Raw genomic sequence first — 27,027 nt, 5'->3', positions numbered from 1 at the left:
CATGGAAAGACTTTCTTTCGAACAATAAGGCCTTGGGCCCCCCCCCCCCCACCCCGAAAAAAAATCCTGGCTACGTGCCTGTGTTACATACGTTCACTAGCAAAACGTCCAGGTTCTATGATTACTTCTTCCGCTGTCCTATTGCTTTTGTATCCGGCCTGTACAGTTTTCTGTTAACCAAATAAAGTTCTGTATGTGACTAAATAGATCTATCCGCGCCTTTTACAAACATTTCAATATAGAATTCCGTTGGTGGTACAGACCTTTTTAGCGGAGAAGGGAAGCACCTCCTTTCTGGACCCTGTCAAGAGAGTACAAAGGCTGACGTCGCTGCCTCGGCAGTGCATTTTTGTCGGTGTTCGCGCATATTTGCCACAGCACAAAGGGGATTACAACGGCGATCAGGGAGCCTTCGTTGTAAAAGAAGTGCGTACAGAGCACTTCATAATTTGTTACAGAAATTAAGGATTCAATAGCAAAACGCACATAGATATCATACATCTTTGCCAACCATATCGCTGCTTTTATCAGGGCCTGAGCAACTCGAGATCTCTACGACAAATAAAATTCTTAATTTATGGGCGCGAATATGTGCGATAGAAGCAAACTTGTACTTGTAGTACACTGCTCAGCAGGACTTGCAAAACAGGTACGTGGATGCGTTAACACACCGACTATAAAGAAATTGTTATGCGCTCTAAATAAACCACGTACAAATTTTGTTGTGACGATTATTTGCGCGGTAGGTATCGTTTGCTGTTCCATCGCGTGATTGCGTACAGAAGCGACGCCCACCAAATCTAAAGAGGCATTTCGTTACACGAGTATAAGCTACGCCTATATTGGCTAAAGCGATCGACGCAGCAGCCATCAACGCAGTTCGGAAGAATTAATTGATTGGTGAAACAATTATAAAGGTAAATAGCAGATACCGCCTTGGCACACGGAGCCCGGTCCCTTATCGATCTGCACCTTGACGCGTTCATGGCTATCAGCTGATTCTTGTTTTATAAGGCTGGCGATGCAGGCATGCGGCGGGGTCTGTTTCATATATAACCCGGACTAGGTCATATCAGTGTATCAGCTGGTTCATATAATTTAATTAGACATTACCTTTGACAATCGACATGCTTATACTCAGGTGCACGCGCAGGACTGCCCCATGATGCCGCGGACCTAAATTTCGACAAGCATTAAAGCAACAGAATTCAGGTCCTTATAGTCTAGCTCCTTTGACGCATCATTATCCATACAGAGCGCGAACTTCAAAACGCGCCACAGCTCGTACTCCACCGCTTCCGGTTCGAGGGAATGTTTTGCAATGAATCATTCTCCACTGCATATGTGGCCGCAGCCACGCAGTCTAGCCAGCTGTAGGCGAAAAAAAAGAAAGTCCGGCCGACTGGCGGCGGTCGGCGAAAGGCGCTCGCCATAAATTAACCCTTAATGCACGCGTCCTGCAACCGTCGTAGCTTTATTTTGGTCCGAAGGCTCTCCCCTCTCTCGCGCGCGCGATCATCCGCAAAACTGTGCAGTGTAGCGAAAGCCGCAGCGTCCACCAATACTGGTGGAGAAAGTATAGCCCCGCGTGCATTTCGCGACCTCGATCGAGCGCTCCCGCGCGCAGTGCCGTATTTTTCAATATTCGCAAAAGCGCTCGGGTCTTTACGGCAGTTGGGAAATCGCATGAGCGTGCAGTCTCACTTTCCGCACCATTGTGACATGAGAGCCGCTCCCGAGAGCGTACGTTTATACGATTGGAGAAAGTGTCGGCTTCGGCGTTCGCAGCGGTGCGCGGTACTTCATAGCGCGGGGAAGCAGTTCGGCGGCGCGGAAACAATGGCCAGCAGCTAGCAGACTCGCCGCAGCCTTGCGTGCTACGCCGCGACGGCTCGGTGAAGATAAGGAGCCGCTCTCTTTCTCTCTCTCTCAGTCCTCCTCTCCTTCATCCTTAGTCCCACCTTCATCTGGGTCACGGCCTACATTTTCCGAGGGACGGAGCGCAGCGCAGTGCCCGCGAATTTTGTTTTGCCGCTCGCTGGAAAACCCTTTTCGAGGTGTCATTGATAGCTCGCAGTGCAGCCTTCGTCACGGACGAACGCGTTTGCGTGTCTATACGAAGGAGGCACACATATATGCGCCTGACCTTTCCGGCCTGACACGCTTGCCAGCTTCCTTGCACACCATACGTAGCAGACGCGGCCGATGCCGTGGAGATAAATTTATTGTGATATTGGAAGATAACCAGTGGAGGTAAATGCCCCCTTGGCCCGAGCACTCACACTAGAGCTAGCCTCGGCTCTATTCGGGGGGGGGGGGGGGGGGATCGCTATCGCCTGCGAGAGGCCAGCACACATTTAAGGATTGTGGCATACTTAAATGGCCGTTTCGCCAGATAGATGCTCTTTATGTTTAGCAGGTTTAATGGCCGCAATTCGGCACTCGTTAAAAAAAAAAAAAAAAATATATATATATATATATATATATATATATATATATACGGGAGTATTTGAATATCCTACTCAGGAGTAGTCTTCGCATGCAGCTGTCAGAACTCCCTACCTTGCACTGTCCAAAACACTTGTACTGGGCTACTTTGACAGGTTTAAAAATCAGGAGCATATGTTGCTTTGTTTGTCAGGCATAATTATTTATAACTTTTCTTTAGGCAGACTCTTTTCTTTGGCATTTAATACTTTGAAGTTTTGACATTTGAATATTTTTGTAGTGCTGTTAAACAGAATAGCACACCTTGGACTACACACAACGGACTGAGTACCTTCTAAAGTGCAACGAAACTTACTCCTTAAGAGGGGCTCTCTGGCATGTTTGCAAACACGCATTGTTTTTAATAAATTAGTAGATATATGCCTAAACTTATATCTTCAGTTAAATCATTCTCTGGTTAAATATTGTTCTTCAAGCCTGCCTAGGTGTGCATGCCATTTGTCATATTAAAAGCGAAAGTGCTTCCTTAAAAAATGAACAAAAAAAAAAAAACGGGAAAGCTGACTCACCCTGCAACATTGGTATTAACGTCAATTAGTAATTGCGAAGAAAAAAAAATACTTAGACCCATGGCCTTGAGCATAGGCGTGTGCAGGGTTCCCCTTCAGGGGAGGGGGGGTGCAAAGGTTTGTCGCAGCGCCTCCCCTCCCATTTATGTCATTGTATGGCGCTGACATTGTGCCCCCTCTCCCCCGACCCCCCTCCCTATTATGTCAATGTGGGGAGCTGACTTTGCGCCCCCCTCTTAGGTGAAAGGGGGGGTGCCCCCCCTCTGTCCCCTCTGTGCGCACACGCTTATGGCCTTGACTGTCATCTGCACAGTGGGCCACTTTTTGAAGGCAACTGAGCCCTGTGACGTGGCTCTGATTACACTGTGAATGCTGCAATGTGTGGGTGTACATGCATGACGTGTTGTCTCTTTTCTACTCACTTCACGTTTCTCCAGTGTAGGTTAAGGTAGTAAACTGCAAGTTTAACCTCCCGGCGTTTTGTTTCTCTCTCAGATTTATATTTAACAAATTTCCGAGGTCCGATTCTCCCAGCGAACTTATAAAAATGAGCAACATCCTGTGGCTCGAGTTTAAGGGGCACTTGATTTCTTTACTTAACTGCTTATGACGAGTCATGAGAAATTGTCACATTTTTGCTTATGACGAGCTGTGCTTGTCATGTCTCTTCTGCAGTGTTTCAAGAGGCTTCTGACGAGCCCAGCTCGTCAAATGGTGTTTTTCTATTGAAAACATAGATGACAGCGCCGGTTCCATGATTGGCGCTTTCATTGAATGAGAGTCTGCACACTAAATGGCAAAATGCACGCCTTGGGTTTCCTGCACGTTGTAAACGAACATGGAGCAGTGCTGTGCATTGAACGCTACCGCAAGTATGGTAGCCTCATCGATTTTGTAGTTCATAGAGGAATAGTAGATATTGTCCACAGGAAGTCAGATGGAACCCTTACTTTCTAGAGTTGTAGAAATTCCTTTTTGAATACCCACTAATTGCCCCAGGTATAGGGTAGGAAGGGAGGGAGGGGGGCTAGGGACCCGGGCACCCCCCCCTGAATTCTGATGGAGGGGGTTGTTTTACCGAAAATAAATAACGAAAATAGATGTTTTCTAAGGCCTACAGCAAGCGGCAATTGGCAATTTTCGAACAGTTTTTCGTAATTCAATCGGCACTTAATGGGTTAAACTCTTTTACGCTAAATTTTTTCCTAGACCCATCTCTATAGATATTGCAGCTATTAGCCAGAACTACATGCTACCATAGACATGATGCATTAACACCTTGCCTTGCAAGGACGAACACATAAATATTCTTTTTTTTCATTGTGCTGTAACCAAATGGAATTGTATAACTGAATCCACATGCTAATCTTGTGTATTAATGTTGCTTTGTTTGGCCATACCCTGCTTGGACCACACCCGCAGTATTCAATAAATAAAATAAAATAATGCTAACCAGAAACGGTATAGGCCCTTTTCATAACCCACAAGTGATCTTCCCTGCGCTGCATATTTGCCCTACTAATGGTGTCACCTGTCGTGCTTCAATTGGAGACGCGGTCCTAGTTGCATGTGCTGGGGCTTGTCTATTATGTGTGCTTATGTCAAGAGAGCTGAGTGTAGATTTTCCACGTAATAGCGCAAGCAAACTGCGCTTGAACCAGGGTGTCGGAACGAAATGTTTTTCGTTTCGGTTTTCGTTTCGTTCCACCGTAAAAAGTTCCGTTCCGTTTTAGTTCCGGAACGAAAAAAAAAGTGTTCCGTAACGGTTCGTAACGGTTTTTTCTATGCAAAAATTTGAAGTTAAGATAATCATGAAAAAACATTCGACATGTGATATAGTTACTTGCCCTCCTCCTAAGAAAGTGGGACAGGGGTTAAACAAGTTCTTCCCACGTTCTTCAGAGGAGCGGAAGTAACTCAACCACCAACTCCTAACAACTAGGACAAACCAGTATACCCTTCAAAGTCATAGTATTTATTTTCTCAAAAGTCAATTACAATTTTTTTAGCGGGCTCAATCCTGCGCGGAACACGCAGCACAGTCACAGCGAAAGCTCGAAGAGCGGCCTTTCTAGAGCCCGTTGCAGACTCTCTTGGGGCAACTAATAGAAGTACATATGCAAGGTATCCAGTACGCCATAAATCATCGTAATTTTTCTTAAGTAGCGACACACCCACTATGCCATTTTTCGTAATCCTTCGGAGAATCGTGGTACCCGCTACACATCTGTAAGGCATTATGTGCACTTTGTGCTGTGGTTGATGACGATGAAGAATTATGGCTGAGCCCTTTGTAACGGGTTGGAAGCATTCAACGACCGACTCGTTGCGCAATTCGCATTGTGTGAAGCCAGGTTGTTATTATGCTCCTCTGCCACGCTATATTACATATGTTAACATGATTCCTTGCCCGACATGACGCCTGTATAGAGTATTTTTGCGAAGGAGTTACAAGCACCAGCATGACACTGTAGTGGAATACTCGACTTCCACGCAGAGGGCGCGGGTTAAAATCCCATCCAGTCCTAGAAAGTTGTTTCTCATTTCATTGTGTCTTATTTCACGCGATAGCGGTTACGGACACCGGCGGCGGCGGACAACTATGGCGCCTAAATCGGCTGTTGTGATCTCATAACAGTTTTCGCTGTAACAAACTTCAGCGCCGACAATGCCCTCCCCAAGCTTGCCTGCGTGACAGGCGTGCAAAAGTGCACTTGCGTTAATATAAACATCTCTGGTTGCCACTGTTTTCGTTTTTCGCACAATTTCAACATATATTTGCTTTGGAATTTCTGTCTGAGGTGCGCGCTAATACTGTACACTGAGATATGCATAACTGCTCACGTCGCATGACCTCAGTTGTTCCGGATTGCCAAGTTTTCTCGTGAACCGAAAAACGATTGAAAAAGTTTCGGTTTCACTCCGGAACGAAATAATAGATAAAGTTTCGGTTACGTTTTCGTTCCGGTCAAAAATATCGTTTTTTTCGTTTTTCGTTTTTGGTTTTCGTTTCGTTCCGACACCCTGGCTTGAACACGCTGTTTGCAGCAGGTGACTAGCCACCATTAGTTGGGCAAACTGCATAGCAGGAAAGCCAATTTACAATTATGAAAAGAGTGTGTTGGTTTGCTTTGAACGCCCCGCTGCGGTGGTCTAGTGGTTATGGCGCTCGACTGCTGACCCGAAGGTCGCGGGATCGAATCCCAGCCGCCGCGGCTGCATTTTCAATGGAGGTGAAAATGTTTGAGGCCCGTATACTTAGATTTAGGTGCACGTTAAAGAACCCCAGGTGGTCGAACTTTCTGGAGCCCTCCATACGGCATCTCTCATAATCATATCGTGGTTTTGGGACGTTAAACCCCAGATATTATTATTAATTGGTTTGTTTTGAAAGGAAGTACTCATCGCATATTCCAAATGACCAAACAGTCTTTATTTAATCAGTTCAAAAGCCACATGTCGCATAAACACGTTGGTTTGAAGGCATTTGACATTACAGTAAGATCCTTTATTTTTCAAGATTTCATCTATATTCACCGAAATTGCATATATGTAGGCGGTTGAAACATACCCGTATTATTGAGTGTGTCTATTTGTGTAGGAGGGGTGCGTCCAGCATGCAAATTCCACGTGGCAATGACCCACCTCGTGCGTGGAACATTCTTGGGGCATTCACTCGCAGTGAGAGCATTATCAACTGGGCGGAGCCCGGCCAGCCACCGAGGTCACCAAGCGTTTTCGTTAGGGTCGTTAGGGAGTACCCACAGTGCGTCTGCCTAATGCATTGAATTCGTTAGTGGGCCCGGAGCAGACATGTGACGAGCGGCTTGACGGGTGCAGACGCCGTCCACTAAATGGCATAATACATGAAACTGTTGAGGTTATGAATGTGTGCTGCTTCTTGTAATGGCTGTCTAGTGCTTTTGGTTTTTTCAGGGGGGGTGGGGGGAGAAGCTGAGGATCGGGCAAACATCTTACATTAACGAAAGCCTCCGCGTGAAAGATAGCTTATTGTGTCACGTCAAGTTCTGCGTTTTGCTTTGTCTGCTGTGTGAACCAGCTGCGAGTGAAGCAACCTTCATCGACAGCTTGCAGAATTGTTTCTGTGTCGACTGACGTGCATTCTTTGAGGTCACCTTTACATGTATCTTTGAAAAACTGGGCATTCTAGTGTCTTATTTCTATTGTTTCAAGCAACGTTGTTAAAAGGTGGTACATTAATATTGCAGGCTTTGTTTGAAATTGTTCTTCTAATGATACTTATTAGCACATCCAGGCAGGTAATCTCTATCATGTATGTAATTTAAAAAGTTGCATATTTTAGTTGAGATTCGGACCACGATCTTGCAGTGGCAGCAGCCTAATGCTTAATCAATTTGGCCTCTGATGCACACATAGCTTAAGAAAACAAGGGTCATAAGTCCGCCTCACATGCAGGCTAGCACCTCGATATGCTTGGAATGTGGGTTACATTTCATAGTAACAATTTCTTTGTAAAAGTACAAGTGCGCCAGTTCTGGCTAGCACTATGAGACGCTTCCAAGAGAGGATTCCAAGAGAGGGCAAACGCGTGAGGGGAAGACAGAAAATTAGGTGGGTAGATGAGATTAAGAAGTTTGTAGGTATAACGTGGCAACAGAAAGCACAGGACAGGGTTGATTGGTGGAACATGGGAGAGGCCTTTGCCCTGCAGTGGGCGTAGACAGGCTGATGATGATGAGACGCTTAGTATGTGTGTACTATTGCGTATTGGCAGTTATGGAAGTAAAAGCTCACCATCTTCCCCCATTAACCTTTCTTCCTAGCAGATAGCACTTCTTGATGCTGAGATGTAGAATTGGCTTTCGGATGAGCTCAGATTTATGGCAGAAAGTAGTTGTCTAATTATTGCGTACGCTGTTTACTACTACTATAAATGGCAAAGCCAAGACACCGCTGGAATAACCCCTTCAGGCGTGAATTAGGATGGGATATCTGAAAATGTGTCAAATCCACACAACACAGTTCCAAGGCATCGATATCACGTGTGAGGAGAGAGAATGAAGCAATATGTTCTGTGCAAGTTTCAGTAATTAATGGCAATTAGTGCATAATTAAACATCTAATTATTCTATGATCACTAGAGACCGGAAGTTCAGGCACGAAAAAACAATGTTTTAGGCACCTATAATAGGTCCTAAAAACTGTCATTTAGGCATAAATAGGCGTCAAAAGCTATCGTTTAGGAATATATAGGTGCAATTCATAATGACTTCAGCAGCGTGTTTCAGGACAAATCTTTGACTTCTAACAAACACAGCAGACAAATCCTGTGCTCTGGGAAAGTCAATTTTATTTTTTTCATGAAAATGATTAGGAGAAGAATAACCATTTGAACAGATTTAGGTAAAAGCTAGGGTGATTGAACACTGTGAGAAAGGCTATGAATGCAGTGGCAAACCTGCACCATCTCGAGGTTTTTGGGCTTGAAGTTGTGCCTTCTTTCAGTCAGTATTTGTTTGTATGCGGAAAAAGAACGCCCGACATCCACTGAAGCTAGTGGAGCGTACTTCGGCACTTTCGATGTCTAATTGCATCTGGAATCTTCGAATCTGCACTGCTCAGAACTTTGGACACTTGTTTTTACGCATAAAATCCGGGATTCCTGTCCAAGCCAGATTTAAGCTTCGTGGTGACCCTGTCAGCACGAAGCTTGGGGATGGTGGTGAACCTTTCTTGCACGTCTAAAATTATCTCAACACTCCGAGTCAGAGTGTTGCCCGAACTTTCAAGTTTCTGTATGCTTTCTGCAAGGAAAGTAAAATGAGCACACAGATATGCCTAGTCAGATTTAAGTTTATCGGGGTATAGAACAGTCTGGGCTCTTCTCACGGCGATGCTCTCGTCCGCTGCAAAGCTGTAATAACAACCTTAACACCAGCGAAGTGTTTTTGTAGTAGACCACAGCCTTCAGCCAAGTTCCCCAGCGGGTAACAACGGGCTCTGGTGGAAGAGGCACATCCTGCAACTGCTCTTTAAAGGCACGAACGCGCGAAGGCGCCTTAAGGAACACCGCCTTGCCTGCAGCTATTAGTTCGTTAACAGAACTGAACAACTTTCTCAGCCCTTCAGACCCGATGAATACCATGGGCAAGACAAGTGACATGCAATAATGCTGGATAAAACATATTGAGAACTGCAGCAGCCTTGTGCATATAAGCTGCTGCATCTGTGTAGAGCAGCATTACACGGTCATCGTGGGATCCGGAGGGTTACAGTACCCTCAAGGACGAGTTCACAAAGTAGGCGGTGGTAACACCGCCCGTTTTTTTCTAGTTATTTCGAGCATACCAAGAAAGGTGTTGTTTTCTCTTTTGCATCCAGCTTTCCAGCTACAAAATGTCCAAGTAATCATCCGGTCGCATCTGTTGGATCGCCCACTAAAAACCATATGTATGATTCACCGAATTCTTGTCTGTTTTTTGCTATTGTGTCCTCGTACATGGGCCGCAGGTACTGCTTGCGAAGAGTGGACTGTGATGGTACAGTGCTTGTCTAGCCTCGCTTTCCCTCGCTAGAGTACAGTCTAGCCTCGCTCATGCAACCGCCGTGCTGCACTACTCTCGAACCAAGCGACGGAGATCTTTCAGGGGGGCCCACTAGCGCTGGGCTAGCCTCGCTTTGCCTCGCTGAGGTACGCTCTAGCCCCACTCACGTAAAAGCGCGCTTATAGTCCGACGTTATCAGAGCGTTAGCGAGCGTCACATGCGTGGAGCGCATTGGCCGAGTCCAGTTATACGTTGGCTGTGGCATTGCGTCGAACTACGGTCTGTTTTCGCCGACGTGGCGCAGCGCATGCGCGCGTCTACCCTCGTCGAGCTATAATCGCGCCTTAACAGGAGCTAAAAACGTGAACGAAATAAACATAACTAAGGCGTGTTCTAGTTAATATCGCCACACTAAGTGCTTCTTTTCCTCCGTATGAACAGCTCATTTAAGCAAAACGTGTACTCGACGAACGCGAAAAGGCATTTCTAGGCGCTGAAAAGCTGATATAGGCATGAACCTCGAAATAGGCACTTATAGGCACAATAAATGTTTGATTAAAACGTTTCCCTTCCCTTAGTTCGTGCTTATATGTGAAATAGGCTCGAACCGGACTCCAGGAAAAAATAGGCATTCTGCCTGAAGTTCCGGTCTCTAATGATCACTCATGTTCCATTTTTGCAATGAAAAAATCAGTCTTAGGCTAAAGATGCATGCCCCATTTGGTTTTAGGTTGTATTCGTTTTGGGCAAAGAAAAGTAATACTCTTGATGTTGGTCCTATAACGCCGCGGCACGCCGAATGATCGTTGAACGCGGTACAACTAGGTCATGGAATTTGACAAACAATACATCATTTTGTCAGTTGACATTTCAGTACAGAATCCCGATCACAGCGTGGCGTGAGATCTTACTAAAATATTTTAAGGATGAAAACATTCATCTCTGTACATTTAACTTGAACACATTATATCACACCCTACATGATAAGCTCCTTGCTTTTACATTTAAAAAATAGTACTGGCTGTAACAGCCAGCGCCTGCACATCTGCTTGAAGCATTCCATTGTCTTCAAAGCCCATTGTGCTGGCCGTGCATGTTCATATACCAGCTGCTAGGACGAGAAACATTGTGTGCTTATGTGTGCAGCAGCCCATTTGAAGTTAACAGAGCTGCTGTCTACGCTGGCAGCTTGCAAGCAGTGGCCTGTTGTTGCAGTATTTGCACTTGAGTTTCTGTCGAGCCTTGCGTGCTGTGTGGATTGCACACCTTTAATGAGTGTTCAAAGGACAATGGAGGCGTGGAAGTAGGTACCGGCTCGATAGCTCAGAAAATAGCAATACCATCGAGAAATTCCTTGCTGACACCCCTTCCCTCCATGTACTCGCGGTGTTACGATTCTGCATTAGGTTTTGTCAGAAATTCTGAAGAAAATTTGTAAAGTGTAGTAAATGATGTAGTGCATAGGCACAGCTGTAGTGCTTCAGGGAACCGCAAATTTTGATACGTTTCAGCCCCTGCTTTTCCAACACTTTTGGGGCATGCGTTTATGGCAGTTTTTTTTTTGATGAATAGAGGAGGCTACGTGCTGTTGATGAATCATCCCCGAACCTCGAGTGATTCTGCCACGGAACACGTCATCTCAACATCCCGGCATGATGTCCAAGCGGATTTTTGTCCTTCTCGAATACTAGTTGGCTGTGTTCAAAGAATAGTAGGGGAACCAGAGCTTTTGTTTGCGTCGTGCAAAAGCCGTTTGGAAGACGCAGCAGGGTTAACTTCGTAGAAGTTTTGTTCAGTGTCCTTTGTGTGAATGCTCATTCCACTGCGATGGAAGTTTTGACCCTTGTTATTTGAACCGTGTTTAGTGCAGTTGTTCTCTTCGTGTCTTGATGAGCCTTCATTTATATCGTGAAAACTAATGTAGCATTATTCACAGGCTGCTGACGTCAGCTGTAGTGCCTAGAATATACATATTCTAGGCACTGTACGTCAGTATTCAGGGTTATAATCTTTTTTTAAAGGCATTTACATTTTGACATTTTTAAAACACGCAGGAACAGTGTGAGAATACGACTGCGTTGTTCCTGTGCTGTTTCCCGAGCTGTAAGTGATGAACCGTCACCATCAACTTGAAACACTGCTCAGCAACGTTTTTAGAAAATAAGTAAAATTGCTGAGTGGTACAGAAGGAAAAAAAGAAAACTAACAGAAGGAAAAAAAGAAAACTAACATCCCTACGCCAAGAACTACACCGTCCTTTTCATTTTTTTTTTTATGCAAGATAAAATGCAGAGGGATGCAACCGTATGAAGCCAACAGACAATAGCCCCCCCCCCAAAAAGTGGAAGATTTTAGTCACATTTTAAAAATTGAGCTATCAAACAAACTATAGATGAACGTTAAACTTGCTGTATAAACTTCGTATTGAAACATCAACAAAAAGAGAAATAACTCTGGAAGATAAAAATTCAGGCAGAAGCCATCTTAATTGGCTGTTGACATCATGTGATAGCACTTTTTTAGTAATATTAACGAGAACTAACAGACAATAATGCCAAGGAAAGTATAGGGGATGTTATTTGTAGTAACTAGGATATAAATGTGAAGACAGTAAAGTGGACAAAAAGATAACTTGCCGCCATGGCTGCGATCGGTGCTGACTAACACTCCCAGGTTTAAATGCACATATATACCCCATAAAGTGGACGGGAGGATGACCGCAGCCGTAGCTCACTGGTAGAGCATCGGACGTGTTATTCGAAGGTCGCAGGTTCGGTCCTTGCCGGCGGCAAGTTATCTTTTCGTCCGCTTCACTTTCTTCACATTTATATCCTAGTTACTACAAATAACATCCCCTATACATTCCTTAGCATTATTGTCTGTTAGTTCTCATTAATATTGTGTTTAACAAAGAAAAAAAGAGCCCTTAAAAGTCATCTTCTTTCCTTCACTTTATTTAAGTGCTTTGAGCGCCTTCAACACATGCTGAGGGATGAGCATGGGCCAAGGAGCATATGAGCGTATGTGGAGAATGTGGTACAGTGGCCACAAGCGCTGTGCGTAGAACATTAAATCTGCGAAGAAACGTCTTTTGTACGAAGCAGTGGCATGAAAGGTGGTCAGGTGTAATGTGTAAACATGATTAGACATTATCTCTCCATTTTGCCTCTAGCTTCAGCAAGAGGGAAACTTCCATTTCGCACCTAGCTTGCTGGGACCTTGGCAAGTGGGAAACAGCACGAGCAGCTGAGAATCTCGGAGCTTATTGGGGCCACCACTTTCTTTAGTTATGCAACAGGTGGTGAAACGTGTTCACTAAAACACCTCTGTGAATGCAATACCTCTAAACAGCTGTGAACCCTTAAAATCCCCTTACGTAGGAGCTGTCACTTTCTTTATTTGCCTGAAAGGGGGTGAAATCAGTCTCACACTCCAAATGCAATACACTGGAACCTCAGTGATACATTCCGGTTTCATATGATATCCCAGTGCGAATGTTCGCAATATGGTTATCAAGCGAAGCTGCTGTGCTATGTTTTAGGGAATTTAGATTTCGTGCTTTTCTAGATTAGTACGTTTTTCACACATTTTCTTCAAAAATGTATGAATGCGATTCTACAGTACTTATTAAATGCTAGGATGCTTTCGTGGCCCTGAGCAAATGCACTTTCCTGGCACTCAAAGGGCACTTGTTCGATTCCCATTAATAACAATGTTTGTTCCAATTTCCTTATAAAGCACGGGCTTAAACCATTCGGGATATATGGCATACTGTTGTGTTTTCGGCTGGCAGACTGGAGGACAATGGCCGAGAACTCGGCTGAAAATACCTCAATAATGCTGTCGCATTCAAAACTTGCTGTTCATGGGAGCTGAACCTACAGCCTCTGCAGAATGTGCGGTGTCGTGCTTGTTTAGCTGTAACAGTGGTTGTTCCTTCATCCAATTTCGGCCACGTACCGAGCAGAACTTTGTTCCACTTTGTGATCTGAGAGTGTCAACGCTGCCAATATTTAAATCTTCATTATCTGAAGAATTCGGTTACTTCATATCAAATTCATTATAAAATATATATACCTATAATGATCTTCCAGGCCATTTTTTGTAGTAATGTGCTCCGAGTTATCTCACAAAAATTTGTTTTATTTGACAGTACTATGTCAGCATTGAATGAATGCCTGAACAGGGCTGCCAAAATGGCTTTGATGGTATCACTAACATAACGCTTGACAACAGAAAGAAAGAAAACGGCCATGAATCTTCAAGTTACGTAGTTGCACATGTTCTTTCTCGCCCTTTTTCCCCAGGGTACCTGTGCGCCCCAGATGCCAATGTCTACGACATTGACTTCACACGCTTCAAGATACGAGACATGGAAAGTGGCATGGTGTTGTTTGAAATCGCCAAGCCACCACCTCCATCTACACCTGGTGAGGATTTATTTATTTATTTATTTGCAGATTACTCATGAAATATATGTTGCTCTGAGGGCTCACTCGGACTCAGACTCGCCAAATTTTTCCTCAACTGGACTCACTCAGACTCACTAAACTTTTTCTCAGCCGGACTCACTCGGACTCAAACTCACCAACATATTACTCAGCCGAACCCGCTCAGACTCACGGCTTCACCTGAGTCTGAGTGAGTTGACTCATGAGTCCGTTGGCGTAAAATCATCTTTTTCGATCATCATGTCAATCCTCTTTAACGCCAATATCTAACATAATCAGTGCTCTACGATGCTCTTTTTGATCTTGTACCTTCAAATACGAGTTATCATCATATATCATCATTATTATATATTGATCCAGTAAGGTCATTTTTTTATGAAATACGTGACTCACACAAGATATTTTTATCAAGAACTTCCCATGAAAGAGTTTGCGGGGGGAGGTCATGGCACCCCTTCCCCTAAATGAAGCCTCTGATCAATAAATATTGAGGTGGCGCATGAATTCTAGTGGGCTGATATATGTGTGAATAGACTTGAGTATAAACGTAAGCCGTTATAAGGCTGATAGTAATGCTGAAGATGAGTAGATAGGACTGCAAAAGTAGGCAACAAAAGGTGCAGCTCACTCGGACTCACTCAAGAAATATATTTTGCACTTAGAGCTCAGTCGGACTCACACTCACCGATATTTTCCTCAACTGGACTCACTCGGGCTCAGACTCATCAAATTTTCCTCAACCGGACTCACTCGAACGCAAACTCATCAAGTTATTACTCACCCGGACTCACTCAGACTCACTGCCCGATCTGAGTCTGAGTGAGTAGACTCATGAGTGAGTTTGCTGACCTATGGTTATGTACTACCTGCCATCGTAGCTTAGCACATAAGATGTTGCGTGCTAAACCTGAGGGCTCTTGTTTGATTCCTGGCAACTGGCCACATTATGATAGGGACGAAATGCAAAGAATGCCCATTGGCTTAGATTTAGGTGCGCATTAAAGAATCACAGGTGGTCGAAATTGATCCGGAGGCCTCCCACTATTATGTGACTCATAATCATATCATGGATTTGACACGTAAAACCCCAGCAATTACCTGCATTGCCTCGGAGGCATTATCACAGGGGAGACAGTTTAATAATGACATGTTGAATTGTTCGTAGTAAAATACCGGACACAAAGTTAACGTCATGCTAAAACAAGAAGTTAACATTATTAAAGGGACACTAAAGAGCAAAACGATTTTTCTCATATTAGTAAAGTACTCTTTCACAATCCCAAAAAGACCACGCTTGCTGCGAGAAGGCTCTTAGTAAGCAAGAAAACGCGTAAAAACAAAATGTGGGTGGCGACACCACCTTGAAGTTTCCGCACCATTTGCCATGACGTCACATGTTTTGATGGCGCCTACTAGGGACTACGTAGTTCCTAATCGGTAAAAAGGAAGTACATTGTCCTCTGAGGGGGCCATAGACCTCATATACCAAGCTCAAGGTAATTTTATTGAGCCAATGGCACCGAAATACGAAAAATGCGCTTTGAAATACGTGACGTCACGCGAGGAGATTTCGGCGCAAAATTTAAAAATGAAATTTTGAACTTGATTTTCTTCTCTATTAATAAACCTATGATGGGGAAATTACCGACATTAGAGTTCTCAGAGCACAATTTATCGATCTAAACCGATTCATTGTTTCTCTTTTAGTGTCTCTTTAAGAGTAGCAGAAAGCTCAAATAAAATTAAGACAATAATACATTATCACATACACAGTCGGAAATAAAACATTTTGATTATCAGTCACAGAAACGCATTCTTCCGGCAACAAATACCAGTCTCGAACAGTTTGTGGTTGATTAATTGATTGATTCAAAGAAAGCTTGGCCTGTGCACTGGGGGATCTTTAATGTGCATGTAGATCGATATCCATGAACATATTTGCACAGTGTCTCTATTGCAGTATAACTGGCGTGATAGGAAATTCAAATTAATCTCGTGATCATGCGTTGTTCAGCAGTAGAACACTGGCTCTTAGCTGCTGTGAGGTGGTGTACCTTTGAGAGAGGGGGAGTGATGTCACTGAGCTCAGTTTTCAGGGGAACTCCTTTTGCGTGTAGTACTACAAGGAGGAAGTTAGCATTTTTACCTGTAGGTACACACACCTGAATCAATCTAGAATCTTCAAGTGAATGAGGACAATCTCAGGTGCTTACCAGATATCATTGCTTACGAGTTTGTCAGCTTCTGCAGTAATGGCACTTAGCAGCATTGTACTGGCGGTTTGCACCTTGTGCATCTTTTTTTGTTTAGTTTTTTTCGTTACCGTGATCACATCTCGGAGCTGTCGACTTCTTTCTCTTCACCACTTTTTTTTTGTCTGGCCCCAACAAGGCTGCCACGCCACCTCTTGGATCTCATACATTTTCATGCAGCATTTTTCTTTAATGAGGTCTTCCAGTTGGCCACTATTGAATGTTGCAATACAATCATTATCACCCCTGCTAAGCATCACTGCACTCCTTACTGTATGTTCAAGTTTCCACTGCATATCTCAGAAATCTTAATGGCATAGGTACTGCAAAGGTACGAGTGCTGTGATTTTTTTCCATGGGTGATGTGTTTATCTCTTTCGGCTGGGAAAACAAGCACAAGTGGTTCTTGCATGCTTGTTTTGTTATGGCTGGCTTTTATCTTCCTCCTGACAAATCAAATGACACACAGTCACAAGGTAAACACTCCGGCATTCTGCTTGCACTCGGTAATAGCCAATGTCAGGTGTGGCACAAGCTGTAAGCCAAGCAGTAGTCATGCGACTCATGTCAGCAATGATGTGGCGGAATGTTAGCTCACACCATCTGTGCTGTATTTCCTAGACAGTGTTCCAGGTAAAAAAAAAAGAAAGTTCACCTTTATTTTTGTCTTCCACGAGTACATTTAATTGTACAAAATGAACACCAAAAAGTGAAAGGTTACTGCGCTATAATTTGGTGTAGTAACTAATTAATTGATAGCTGTTTTGCTGAAATTTCAATGACTGCAGACATTCACCATCATATCATATCAAAAGCATTACTATAGGCCATGCAATAAGTTTTCTATGCTTAAAGCAAAAACTTGGAGGACGCTTGAGCTTCACCTTCAAGAGTAGAACACAGTGGTGTAATCGGGCCCCGTGCGCATCGCCTTCTCAACTGCTAGCCTGGCTTTGGTTCTCAGTGCATACCTCAACTGTGCCACTAGGAAACTAACATCTGTGCACATAACAATGGCCATTACAAACTATCCTAGAGTGCCTATTGGCTGTTACAAACTATCCTAGAATGCCTACAGATAAAAACTATCCTGAATGCCCACTACGCCATAATTCTTCCTTTTGCGAATCAGCGAAGGGCCCACTAAGCATCGGTAGGGCAACATGCGGACCTACGCAGCTGCTCACTTTGTTGATCCTTTTGCTGCTGATGGTTAAATATGTCTGAGCACTTTGTAATGGGTGAGCCTTTAAAACACCCACTCCTTGCGCAATTCACATGTTTTGATGCCTGGCACGATTCTACGCTTCTGCCGCGCATATTACATACATTAAGAAGACTCCTCCCACTACATGACATTCATATAGTGTTTTCCGAAACAATTTCAAGCAATGGCTTGGCTCTGTGGCAGAACACCTGCTTGCCATGCAAAAGGCCTGGGTTCAATTCTCACTCGAACTAAAGATTTTTATTATTTATTTTATTTGCATCTTTCTAGATTTTTTGGTCACGGACAACACTGATTTTTCACTCACAACCAATGACACCGATGCCGACACCGGAATTTCTGCAAAATGAGCTCTTTAACGCTATCGTGTTAAAATTTTGTGGTGCCAAAATGTCCGTCATGGTGGTCTAATGGTTATGGTGCTCGGCTGCTACCCGAAGGTCATGGGTCGAATCTCTGCAGCTGCGGCCTCATATCGATGGAGGCAAAATGCTAGAGACATGCGTACTTAAATTTAGGTGCACTTTAAAGAAACACCATATGGTTAAAATTTCCAGAACCCTCCGCTGCGGCGTCCCTCATAATTATGTCGTGGTTTCGGAACATTAATCCCCAACACTTATTACTGTGGTGCCAAAACAGTGACCCTGTAAGACATGTCGCGTATTACAGTAATACACTGTACACCAGATGATTTCGTTGTTTTTGTCAGTGAGGACACTCGAGGCCGTGTTTATTGATGACTTGATGCCTTGCATTCTCGTAGATGGAGATGACGCTGGCGAAGAGCAGCCACTCGAGGGTGAGTGCCAGGACCCCAATGCAGGACGCTTTGTCCGGTACCAGTTCACTCCGCAGTTCCTCAAGCTCAAGACAGTGGGGGCCACGTGAGTCCCTCCATGATACCGTTTCTTGTTTTACCGAAAGCCTGTGCTTTATGCACCAGCGTGACAGTTGCTTTAGGTGGTTCATGGTTCGCAAAGTACTATTGTGAGCAATATGAGCGGGAACACGCAAGCGCCTAGCAAATGTAGTTGAGTCCCCTTCAGAAGGGACATACACCGGGGAGCACTTATAGTCTTTTATACGAGGTGTTACTTATAAGCAGGGTACAACATTCACATTTTCTTATCAACCCCTATTTCGATATAGGCACACAGGTGTCTCTTATACTCAGTTGTCTGTTACACCAGTGCCATCGTCAATTTTGCACCAATGTTAAATCGTCTTATAAAGGTGTCCAACTGTACCGCGAACTGTTGTCACTCCAACTGCGCATCTGCTTGAACGACATGCGGGGCGTATGACACACATAATGGCTTGATATTCCAGTGCCTGTTGTAGCACTCATGCATAGCACAGAGCAGGGCTGTTTATTCCTATTTTTCTGTACCTTGGTTTTATGTATGACACGCACCCCCGCTCCCACAAAAGCGAGTCGAAGTACATATTAAAGGGGCCCTGCAACACTTTTTCAGCATGGTCAGAAAGCGCTGCCGATCGGTAGTCGAGGCTCCCGAGAACACGTGAGCCAAACGTTGTAGCACAGCATGCGGCCAGGGATTTACAATAAATTCTCAGTCAGCTAAAAATCGCTTCCTCTTCTCTCGACAAATGATGCTGTTTACTCAAGATCACTGCGTCATTGACTCAAGTTCCGTGCCATTGGCCGATTTGAGCATGGCGGACTCGGTAGTTACTACGGCCGCTGTGGGAGGCCATTGCTTGCCCACACACATGCGAGATCGCACTGAAAGCACGCTGCACATTCAAAGAAAAAAAAGAAAAGAAAAAGTGCTCAAGGTTGGGAGGAGCACATGACGTACCTTGTTCCCCCGTGCCATCCCTCCCTGCTTTGCTTCCAGCGCTTTCGCGGGGACGAGAGAAGAGAAAAAGCAATTACAGCGTGTGACAAATCTTTGTAACTCTGCCCGTACTGGACAGAGTCTAAAAATGTTTGCGGTGGTGGATTCGTGAGGCGATAAGCTCCTTTAGTGAAGCCATTTCATGGCTACTTGGAAAAGTGTTGCAGGGCCCCTTTAACAGAAGTATTTTTCACAGCGCTATAGACACACTTGCACACTCTGCTGGTTTTCGTACCTTATCATAATGACACTGAATTAGCTGTCATTTTGTATCAACACTAGTGAGGCGGGAGTGCCAACCTCCACTTTGTTTTCAACAGTAGCCAATTGCCCCGCATCGAATTTGAGGCTCTTTTCCATGCGCTCGCGAAGTTCCGCTCAAACTGCTCATGATAGTGCTCAGTATGCCAGTATGACAAACGAATGTGGACTTGCCAGCTTTTTCAGGAAATCGTAGTGTTCTCATAATCGCATGTTGAGGCAACGCCTCGTCTGCCCCACCTATACGTGATTGCACAACAGTGGAATTCTGTACATGACATTGAGGTTGCAAGGCACGTAACTGTGAACGTTTGACAGTGCAACCTGATCCATCCATGAACAGTGCATAACAAGTTTAGCATATTATGCGTGAACGTAGACCACTGGCTGAAGAATAAGGAAGCTGTTTCCGGAGTGGCTTGCACTGTTGCGCCACTGGCCGAATGGGCTTGTACAGTACGGTCCACTGTTAAAGGGAACACTCCAATGAGCACCTTTCATTTTGCTGGCCCTCTAACAGCAAGTGGACAAGGAAACATTGCTCATGTGCTGCATGAGTCTGTCAAGAAGAGGCAGAACTGTCAACCACGAGTAGTCTTATGCAAATCTAAGCCACTATGTTATTGCAAGAGAACGAAATCCAAACATGCCCTGCATGCAAGCGTTTCCTTTAACAGTGGACCCGTCTGTACACAACCTTGAAAAACAATTTCAGGGTCCCTTTAAGGCCATTCATGCCCGATTTGACATTTGGACCAAGATAAATGCTGGTCATCAACCAATTATTCAACTATAGTTAGTTTAAGGCTAGTGTTTCCATAGTTCTGCTGCCTTTCTGTATCTGGTATTTTTTTCCTTCTCCTCGTATTCGCTGGAAATGTATCAAACTTCAGTAATCCAGCTAGCACAGTTAACTGCTGTGAGTATAGCTCTGTGTTGGTTGCTACTCCAGCTTCCACTGTGCTGAGTGTCCTACGCAGGCCTGGCATTTTTTCATTTGTTTTATAATTTTTCACTGCTATCAAGTGAATGACAGTTTTTCTTTCATCTGTAGAAAGTTCTGCTGTGCATTTCCAACAGCTGTGCCGATCACATGATGTGCAGTATTGTCTAACTCATCTTTTTTAATCACTGGCCTTGCAGAGTGGAGTTCACAGTGGGGAGCAAGCCCGTGAGCAAGTTCCGCATGATTGAGCGGCACTTCTTCCGGGACAAGCTGCTCAAGACGTTCGACTTCGAGTTTGGGTTCTGCATCCCGAACAGCAAGAACACGTGCGAGCACATCTACGAGTTTCCCTCTCTCTCCCAGGATCTGTGTGAGTGTATAAATGAATGCGCGCATGATTATGTGTATATAGCAGTTTTGCAACTCTTGTCACTTAGCCTGAGGTAGAAGACCAGCTGTCTCCCATAATCTCATACAGTTAGTTGAACCTCGTTATCACCAGGTATCATGGGCACCATAAGTTCGTTATATCTGATATTCCGTTGTAGCAGTAGACATATAAATGGGCACTAACAAATCGGCAATCTGGCTCGTGCGGAAATCCTCGATACAAAAACGAATTATTCTATGCTTTAGACCTACTGTGTATAAATGAAGTCATCTTTGTACCTATCTCCTTGTGGCATTTCAAACTAAACAGGCCGAAACATGAGAAGGTGAACTTACACAGAGCAAAGCTTCGTTTGACAAAACAGGCCTGCACTCAAGTTTTTTGAAGAAGGATGTGACCACATTTTAACGAAATTTTTAATGTCACAACCACACTTAAAAAAAAAAAGTGGTTGTGAATTGTCTTTCAATGATTATTTCGTTCTTGATGCTGCCTGTTGAGTTTTTAGCCTTGCACAAACCAGTTATTTCTTCGTTATAGCCGATATCGCGGCGGCACTAGCATTTTCGGTTTCATTATAAAAATAATATGTCATTGAGATGAAGCATGGCCAACCAAAGTTCATATTTAGTTTGCTATAACCAACAATTTGCTATATCAATGTTCATTATAATGAGGTTCAGCTGCAGGGTTGCCAGGTCTAAAAGGCAAAAAATAGCCAGAAAATTGGAAAAAATCCACAGCATATCCACGGGTGAATGATGAAGAGCTTGGGCGAAGCTCCTGAAGCAATCATGGTTACGCCGTGAAATCTTCAGTGGTTTCGCCCAGCAGTAATCAAAGCGATAGCCCAGTACATCATCAAAGACTTGACAAACACTGTATATATTTATACAATAAATTTTATTAATCGTAAGTGGTAGCTAGACGTGGCTTTCGTTCCCCCTTCATTATAACGGCTTTATGGTCGGTGAAGTGATGGATCGGTGATGGGTCATAGTGGGATGTTTGCATAGACGAAGTAGTGGGCAGTTTGCAAAGGTGGCTTCCGTTCCCCCTTCATAATAACGGCTTTATGGTCGGTGAAGTAATGGATCGGTGATGGATCGTAGTGGGATGTTTGCAAAGACAAAGTAGTGGGCAGTTTGCAAAGGATCGGTGATGGGTCGTACTGGGATGTTTGCAAAGACGAAGTAGTGGGCAGTTTGCAAAGGTGGTTACGCCGGACAACGGAGACGAGACTAAGAGGAGCTTTGCCCCTAAAACTAGCCAGAATATAGCTAACCTGAGCCAAGGTTAGTAAAAGTAGCCCAAAGTAGCCATGCATGTGTTAAAACTGCGACATTTTTTTATTTAACTGACTGAGTACACTAGCCTTTTGGCGAAAAAATTTAATGAGTATGGTATATAAACTCTTCAAAGTCAAAATTGCCGAGAATCAAGCATAGATTTTTTTATTTAACAATAATTTCATGCAGGATGATGCAGTTTGCTGCGCTGTTGCAAAAATGACACTCCTTTCACAAGTGTTGCGTAACTCTTCTTAAAAAGACTAAAGATAACACCCATGGTGACACTAAAAATGACTACGGATGTGAGTGTGCCAAAAATCACTTTCTGGGATTGAAGCACAAAAATGAGCGCAGATTGCACTAAGTCGCGCATGGCTGGGCCAGCTGGTGGGCAGCTAGCAGCTGGTCTTAGCTTGGCTAGGCTTTTACCATTTCCTCTCTCTTTCCCACTGCTTGCTATACTGTACTATATACATGGCTATGCTTGCCCTCTTTTTCTCTTCTGTCTTTTTTTTATGTGCCTGTTTCTTTCGATATCTTTCTCTCTATGTCTATTGAATTTCTCTGTCTTTTCCATCTTTTTCTCTCTTCCTTTTCTATCTCTGTTTGTCTTTCTCTCTCTCCACTCGTTCTCCACTCCTCCTTCCTTCCTCCTCACCTTCACTTCCCTATCCCACCCCCTTGCTATATTATACTATACAGGGCTATGCGTTGCTCTGCTTGCGTGCCTGGATAGCCGAGTGGTTAGGACGCTCGCCTTAGGATCGACGCGGGTTGGAATCTAGCCTCGCCAAGAATTTTTTTTCTTTCTTTCTCTCTCTCTGTACTCGTTTTCTCGCCCATCAGAGTTATTGCAACCCATGCCGGACAAACCGGCGCACGTCTTCTGGGAGCGACGTAGAAGGGGGAGAGGAGGGAAACAGCGCGTGATGGTTCATGATGATAATAATTTTCTATCTGCGACACATGGCAAACCTTGTGCATAGCAGCTGTGCTGTATAATGTAGCCTCGCAATCATTTCTCGCATGATGACACGAGACATAAAAGATGACGCAAGAAGTTTGTCGGATAGTATCCGATTTACATAAGTGAGTACAGAGCGCTCTGGACGCAATTGTCCTGCTCATTTCCATGGTGAGATTCCATGGTTCGACTGTCCTGCTCGCTTCCAATTACTGTTGAAAGACGGATTCAGCAATAGGTGGCCTGCGAAATGAGGCACCATGCAACGGTTTTCCCCATCTGCCAAGATGTATGTATCCAAAAGCCATTTCTTTTGTATAATGCAAGTGCCAAATCTAACTTTCGGAGCTGGAAACACTGCATACTCGAACACAAGTGGCTGCAACATCACCAGATATTCATAATTTGGCTCGAGCCGAGTGAACAAGAAAGTAGCCAAAAAGTAGCGAAGACGTTTTTTGCCAGTGGCCCAGAAAAATAACCAAATTGGCGCAAAGTAGCCAAACCTGGCAACTCTGTTCAGCTGTACATAACAATTCCGCATCATCGCTACGGGATACTATTGATACAGTATACAGCCGCCACAATCCTTTACCTACCTAATAATCCTGTCATATGATGGTATTCATTGGTTATTACATACTAAAGCACGCTGTGTTCTCTTATGGTCATGTGTCATTTTTGAAAATGAGAGTAAATAGGGGCGCTTTAACTTGAGAACTCCCATCTGAATTCATGAAAACAAATAAATTACTTTTTTTGGTAACCAGTGCACCATTTCATTAAGATTTTCGCGTGTAAAAAGTTTGGTTCTAGTAAGGCTTGGAGATAAATTTCATACTTATCCCATCAACAAAAGTTAGAGTGCAGTCTTGTTGAACTTAACCACAAGGGGGTAAAAAAGTGAGTTCCTATTAACAGGTGTACCATTTGATGAAAGATGTGCAGAGGTACAACACTCCCTCGTACACAAGGTGTCTACCAACCTGGAAAACCTGGAAAAGTCAGGGAGTAGTCATGGAATTTCCAAAAAAACCTGGCCAGGTCATGAAAACTGACAGCAGTCTGTGCGACCGTCATGGAAATAATCTTTACCTTTGATCAGAGCTTCAGAAATGCTCCTTTGGCTGCAACCACATTGAACAGCTAAGCAGAAGCATAAAAAAAAAGTAGGCAGTGCATAACTGTTACTTCTGCAGATCGCACAGCATATCTCACTTCCCAAGCACAACATTACTCACGCTGATAAATTTGTGCATGTTTGTCTTGGCCATGATCTCGGCTCGGCTTGAAGGCCTTCTGGTTAGGCTAGAAGTGCCATCAGCAGAGGCTTGCTGGCCCGTGTCAAGCTTATTCATTGGCAGTGCAACAGCAAATGTCCTGAGCTACACACCTATTGCTGGTAGCACAGGGTAACTACAGCAAAAGGTCTCATTTCTGTTTCTTAAGATCATGTTATTAAATCTGTGATTATTCTTTAGCATCGCTTCCATAGAAGAGCACATAAACGAAGGGAACACGCCAGCATCTGTGATCCATCTATGGAATTGAGGTACGGCCATGGTGCTGCCCCGCCGACTGTTGCGGCCTGCAGATTCCTCCATGCTGCCACATATACGTCTGCGCTTTAAACGCAACCCCCAGCTTTCATTACAGGCATCGGAGGACTTGCCCCAAGCGTCAAAGCCCAGAGAAATAAAATGCAAACGTGCGTGTGCCCATCGTGTGAAATGAAAAAAAGAGGAAATCTCGCAGTAGGACTCCGCTGTCATTGGTCGTTGTCTGGGCAAGGTCCACAGAATACGCATGTAGTAGTTATTCTTTTTTTTTACTGAAAAATATTTTTTAGGGGTGCGCAAATTAGGTAGGCACACAAATCAGTAGTAATGTAAATGCAATAATCCAGGTCAGATCAGATCTAATCCACATGCTAAGTTGCCTGGGCTGCAGCCGTATTGCCATTCTTCACGCAATGCAGTGAGTCGCCATGCCTCCCGCGAAGAAGTGTTCATTTAACTCTGACTGGGTGAACGCTGAGATATCCGAGCACTCGTCATGGATTAGAGCAGTGCCGAACAACAAGTATGGCTCAGTGTGCAGCTTGCCAGAAGGGTTTCTTGCCGAGTAATATGGGCATCGCCGCCGTCTCCAGTCACGCTGTAAGCAGGAAACACCTAGCCACTGTAAACTTGTCGCAAAGTGCTTCCCAGACAAAAAGATCCGCACATATTTTAGTGCTGGACCCAACTTACCATGTTCTGTGACTGCGACGAGCGAATGTGAACCGGTTGTGCCAAGCATGAGTGCTAAAAGTGTGCCTGCTAAGCCAATGGCCATCGCACCTAACAGGAAGGTGTCTTTAAATGGTTTTCTAGTCAAGAAATGTGTCACAAAAGCAGAAATTGTGTCTGAACGCCATAGTGACCCATGGATATTTTTTTTTTACCACTCGAGGGTTTGTTTCCAGCGTGCAGATTTTTCCAAGCAGACGTACCGGTCATGGAATTTGCTTTAAATCATCATGGAAAATCTGGAAAAGTCGGGGAGTTTGGAAAAATTAAATTGGTAGACACCCTGGTACAGCATTGTTAGGTATGTTAAACGTGAAGTGAATGTAATGGCTGGCTTCTCCCAAGATATAAAGCCCATTTTGGTAGTTAAAATGCAGGCAATGCTTGGAAAAGTACCGCAGTGTAAGTCTGATTGTCAAGTTATTCATTACATTGAACAATTGTAACATCCCCTTTGAAATGCTATGCAAAAATGTACATTAAAATCCCATTTGCCTCCACGTTCAGTATATCGAACGCTACATGACTCTGCAACCTTGCAAGTGTGCATCTCGTAACAGCCCACGATGGTTATTATCTGTGTCAATTTTAAAACAGCTGTCTTCGAAACATGGCCTTGAATCTGAAGGACTGGTGCAAGCTATGTTAGGAAAAAATTAGAAAAGTACACTGCATTTCTAAAAATGTAGATGCCTCAAGAAGCAGGGGCTTTATGTGTTTGCTCTGTGCAGATTTGCTTGAGTAAGCTTTACTAGAATGCATCTGTGTAATGCGGTGATTACCAAGGGTAGATAGAACGAACTGCTGTGCGGCAAGGCAATGGCACCTCTACATGTGGTGTTCACTGTCAGATCGAGCATTATCAAAATGTGAGAAGCCTCCTTGGTCTTACATGTGCGTTGCACAAGAAGGCAGCATGGATGAAAAATAAGTAAACTTTCATGCCTTTGATCCGTCCTTGAGATCTTGATCGAGCTTAAATTGGTTCAGTGCTTGTGTTTCATAATACAGTTGAACCCTTTTATTGGAGACATGCACTGGGAGCAGTTCTCGTCTCTTATTTGAGGTGTCGTTTACGAGGAGGGTACCATGTTCTCATTTTGTGATCAACCCACATTTCGATGTAGGCACACAGTGGTGTCTCTATATCGCTGTCTCTTCTAAAGTGGCTCAACTCTATAAAGAGGCTGTCAAAGTCTTGTGGAGCGTTCAGATAAGCTTCAGATAGGCACATTTTGTACTTCAAATATCGATACATCGAACTATTTAAAAATCCCCTTTAATTTCAGTGCGTTTGAGTTGACTGCATTTAAAAACCTGTGCACTAAGGGTTTTGTATAACGCTTACAATCCCATGAGATTAGTGGACATTGTTAGCCTTTGGCAGTATAAGTACCCTATCATCGATGCCTGAAAGAATGAAAATTTATTAAAGAAAAGATTAGTCGCAAGTAAGTTGCATGCCGGTGTATGACGCTTCTGTGAACCCACATTTGTGACCATTCAGGCATCTCGCATGCAACCTAAAAAACCTTGCACCCC

General features: G+C 44.0%; 2 protein-coding genes across 2 annotated transcripts in view; both read left to right on the top strand.

The window, feature by feature from the left end:
• Positions 1 to 27,027, top strand: part of LOC119390488 (3 beta-hydroxysteroid dehydrogenase type 7) — a 442,541-nt gene that overhangs the window by 205,483 nt on the left and 210,031 nt on the right. The window lies entirely within an intron of this gene.
• Positions 1 to 27,027, top strand: part of LOC119390479 (protein unc-119 homolog B) — a 45,554-nt gene that overhangs the window by 14,751 nt on the left and 3,776 nt on the right. The window contains exons 2-4 of the mRNA XM_037658095.2: positions 13,852 to 13,974; positions 18,242 to 18,362; positions 20,745 to 20,917. Of these exons, the coding sequence (XP_037514023.1) occupies positions 13,852 to 13,974; positions 18,242 to 18,362; positions 20,745 to 20,917 (417 nt within the window). The remainder of the gene's footprint in view (positions 1 to 13,851; positions 13,975 to 18,241; positions 18,363 to 20,744; positions 20,918 to 27,027) is intronic.

Source organism: Rhipicephalus sanguineus, chromosome 4 (assembly GCF_013339695.2).
Source record: "Rhipicephalus sanguineus isolate Rsan-2018 chromosome 4, BIME_Rsan_1.4, whole genome shotgun sequence".
Taxonomy (NCBI): Eukaryota; Metazoa; Arthropoda; class Arachnida; order Ixodida; family Ixodidae; genus Rhipicephalus; species Rhipicephalus sanguineus.
The sequence above is the reverse complement of the archived record's forward strand: the minus strand, read 5'-3'. Positions and strand labels throughout refer to the sequence as shown.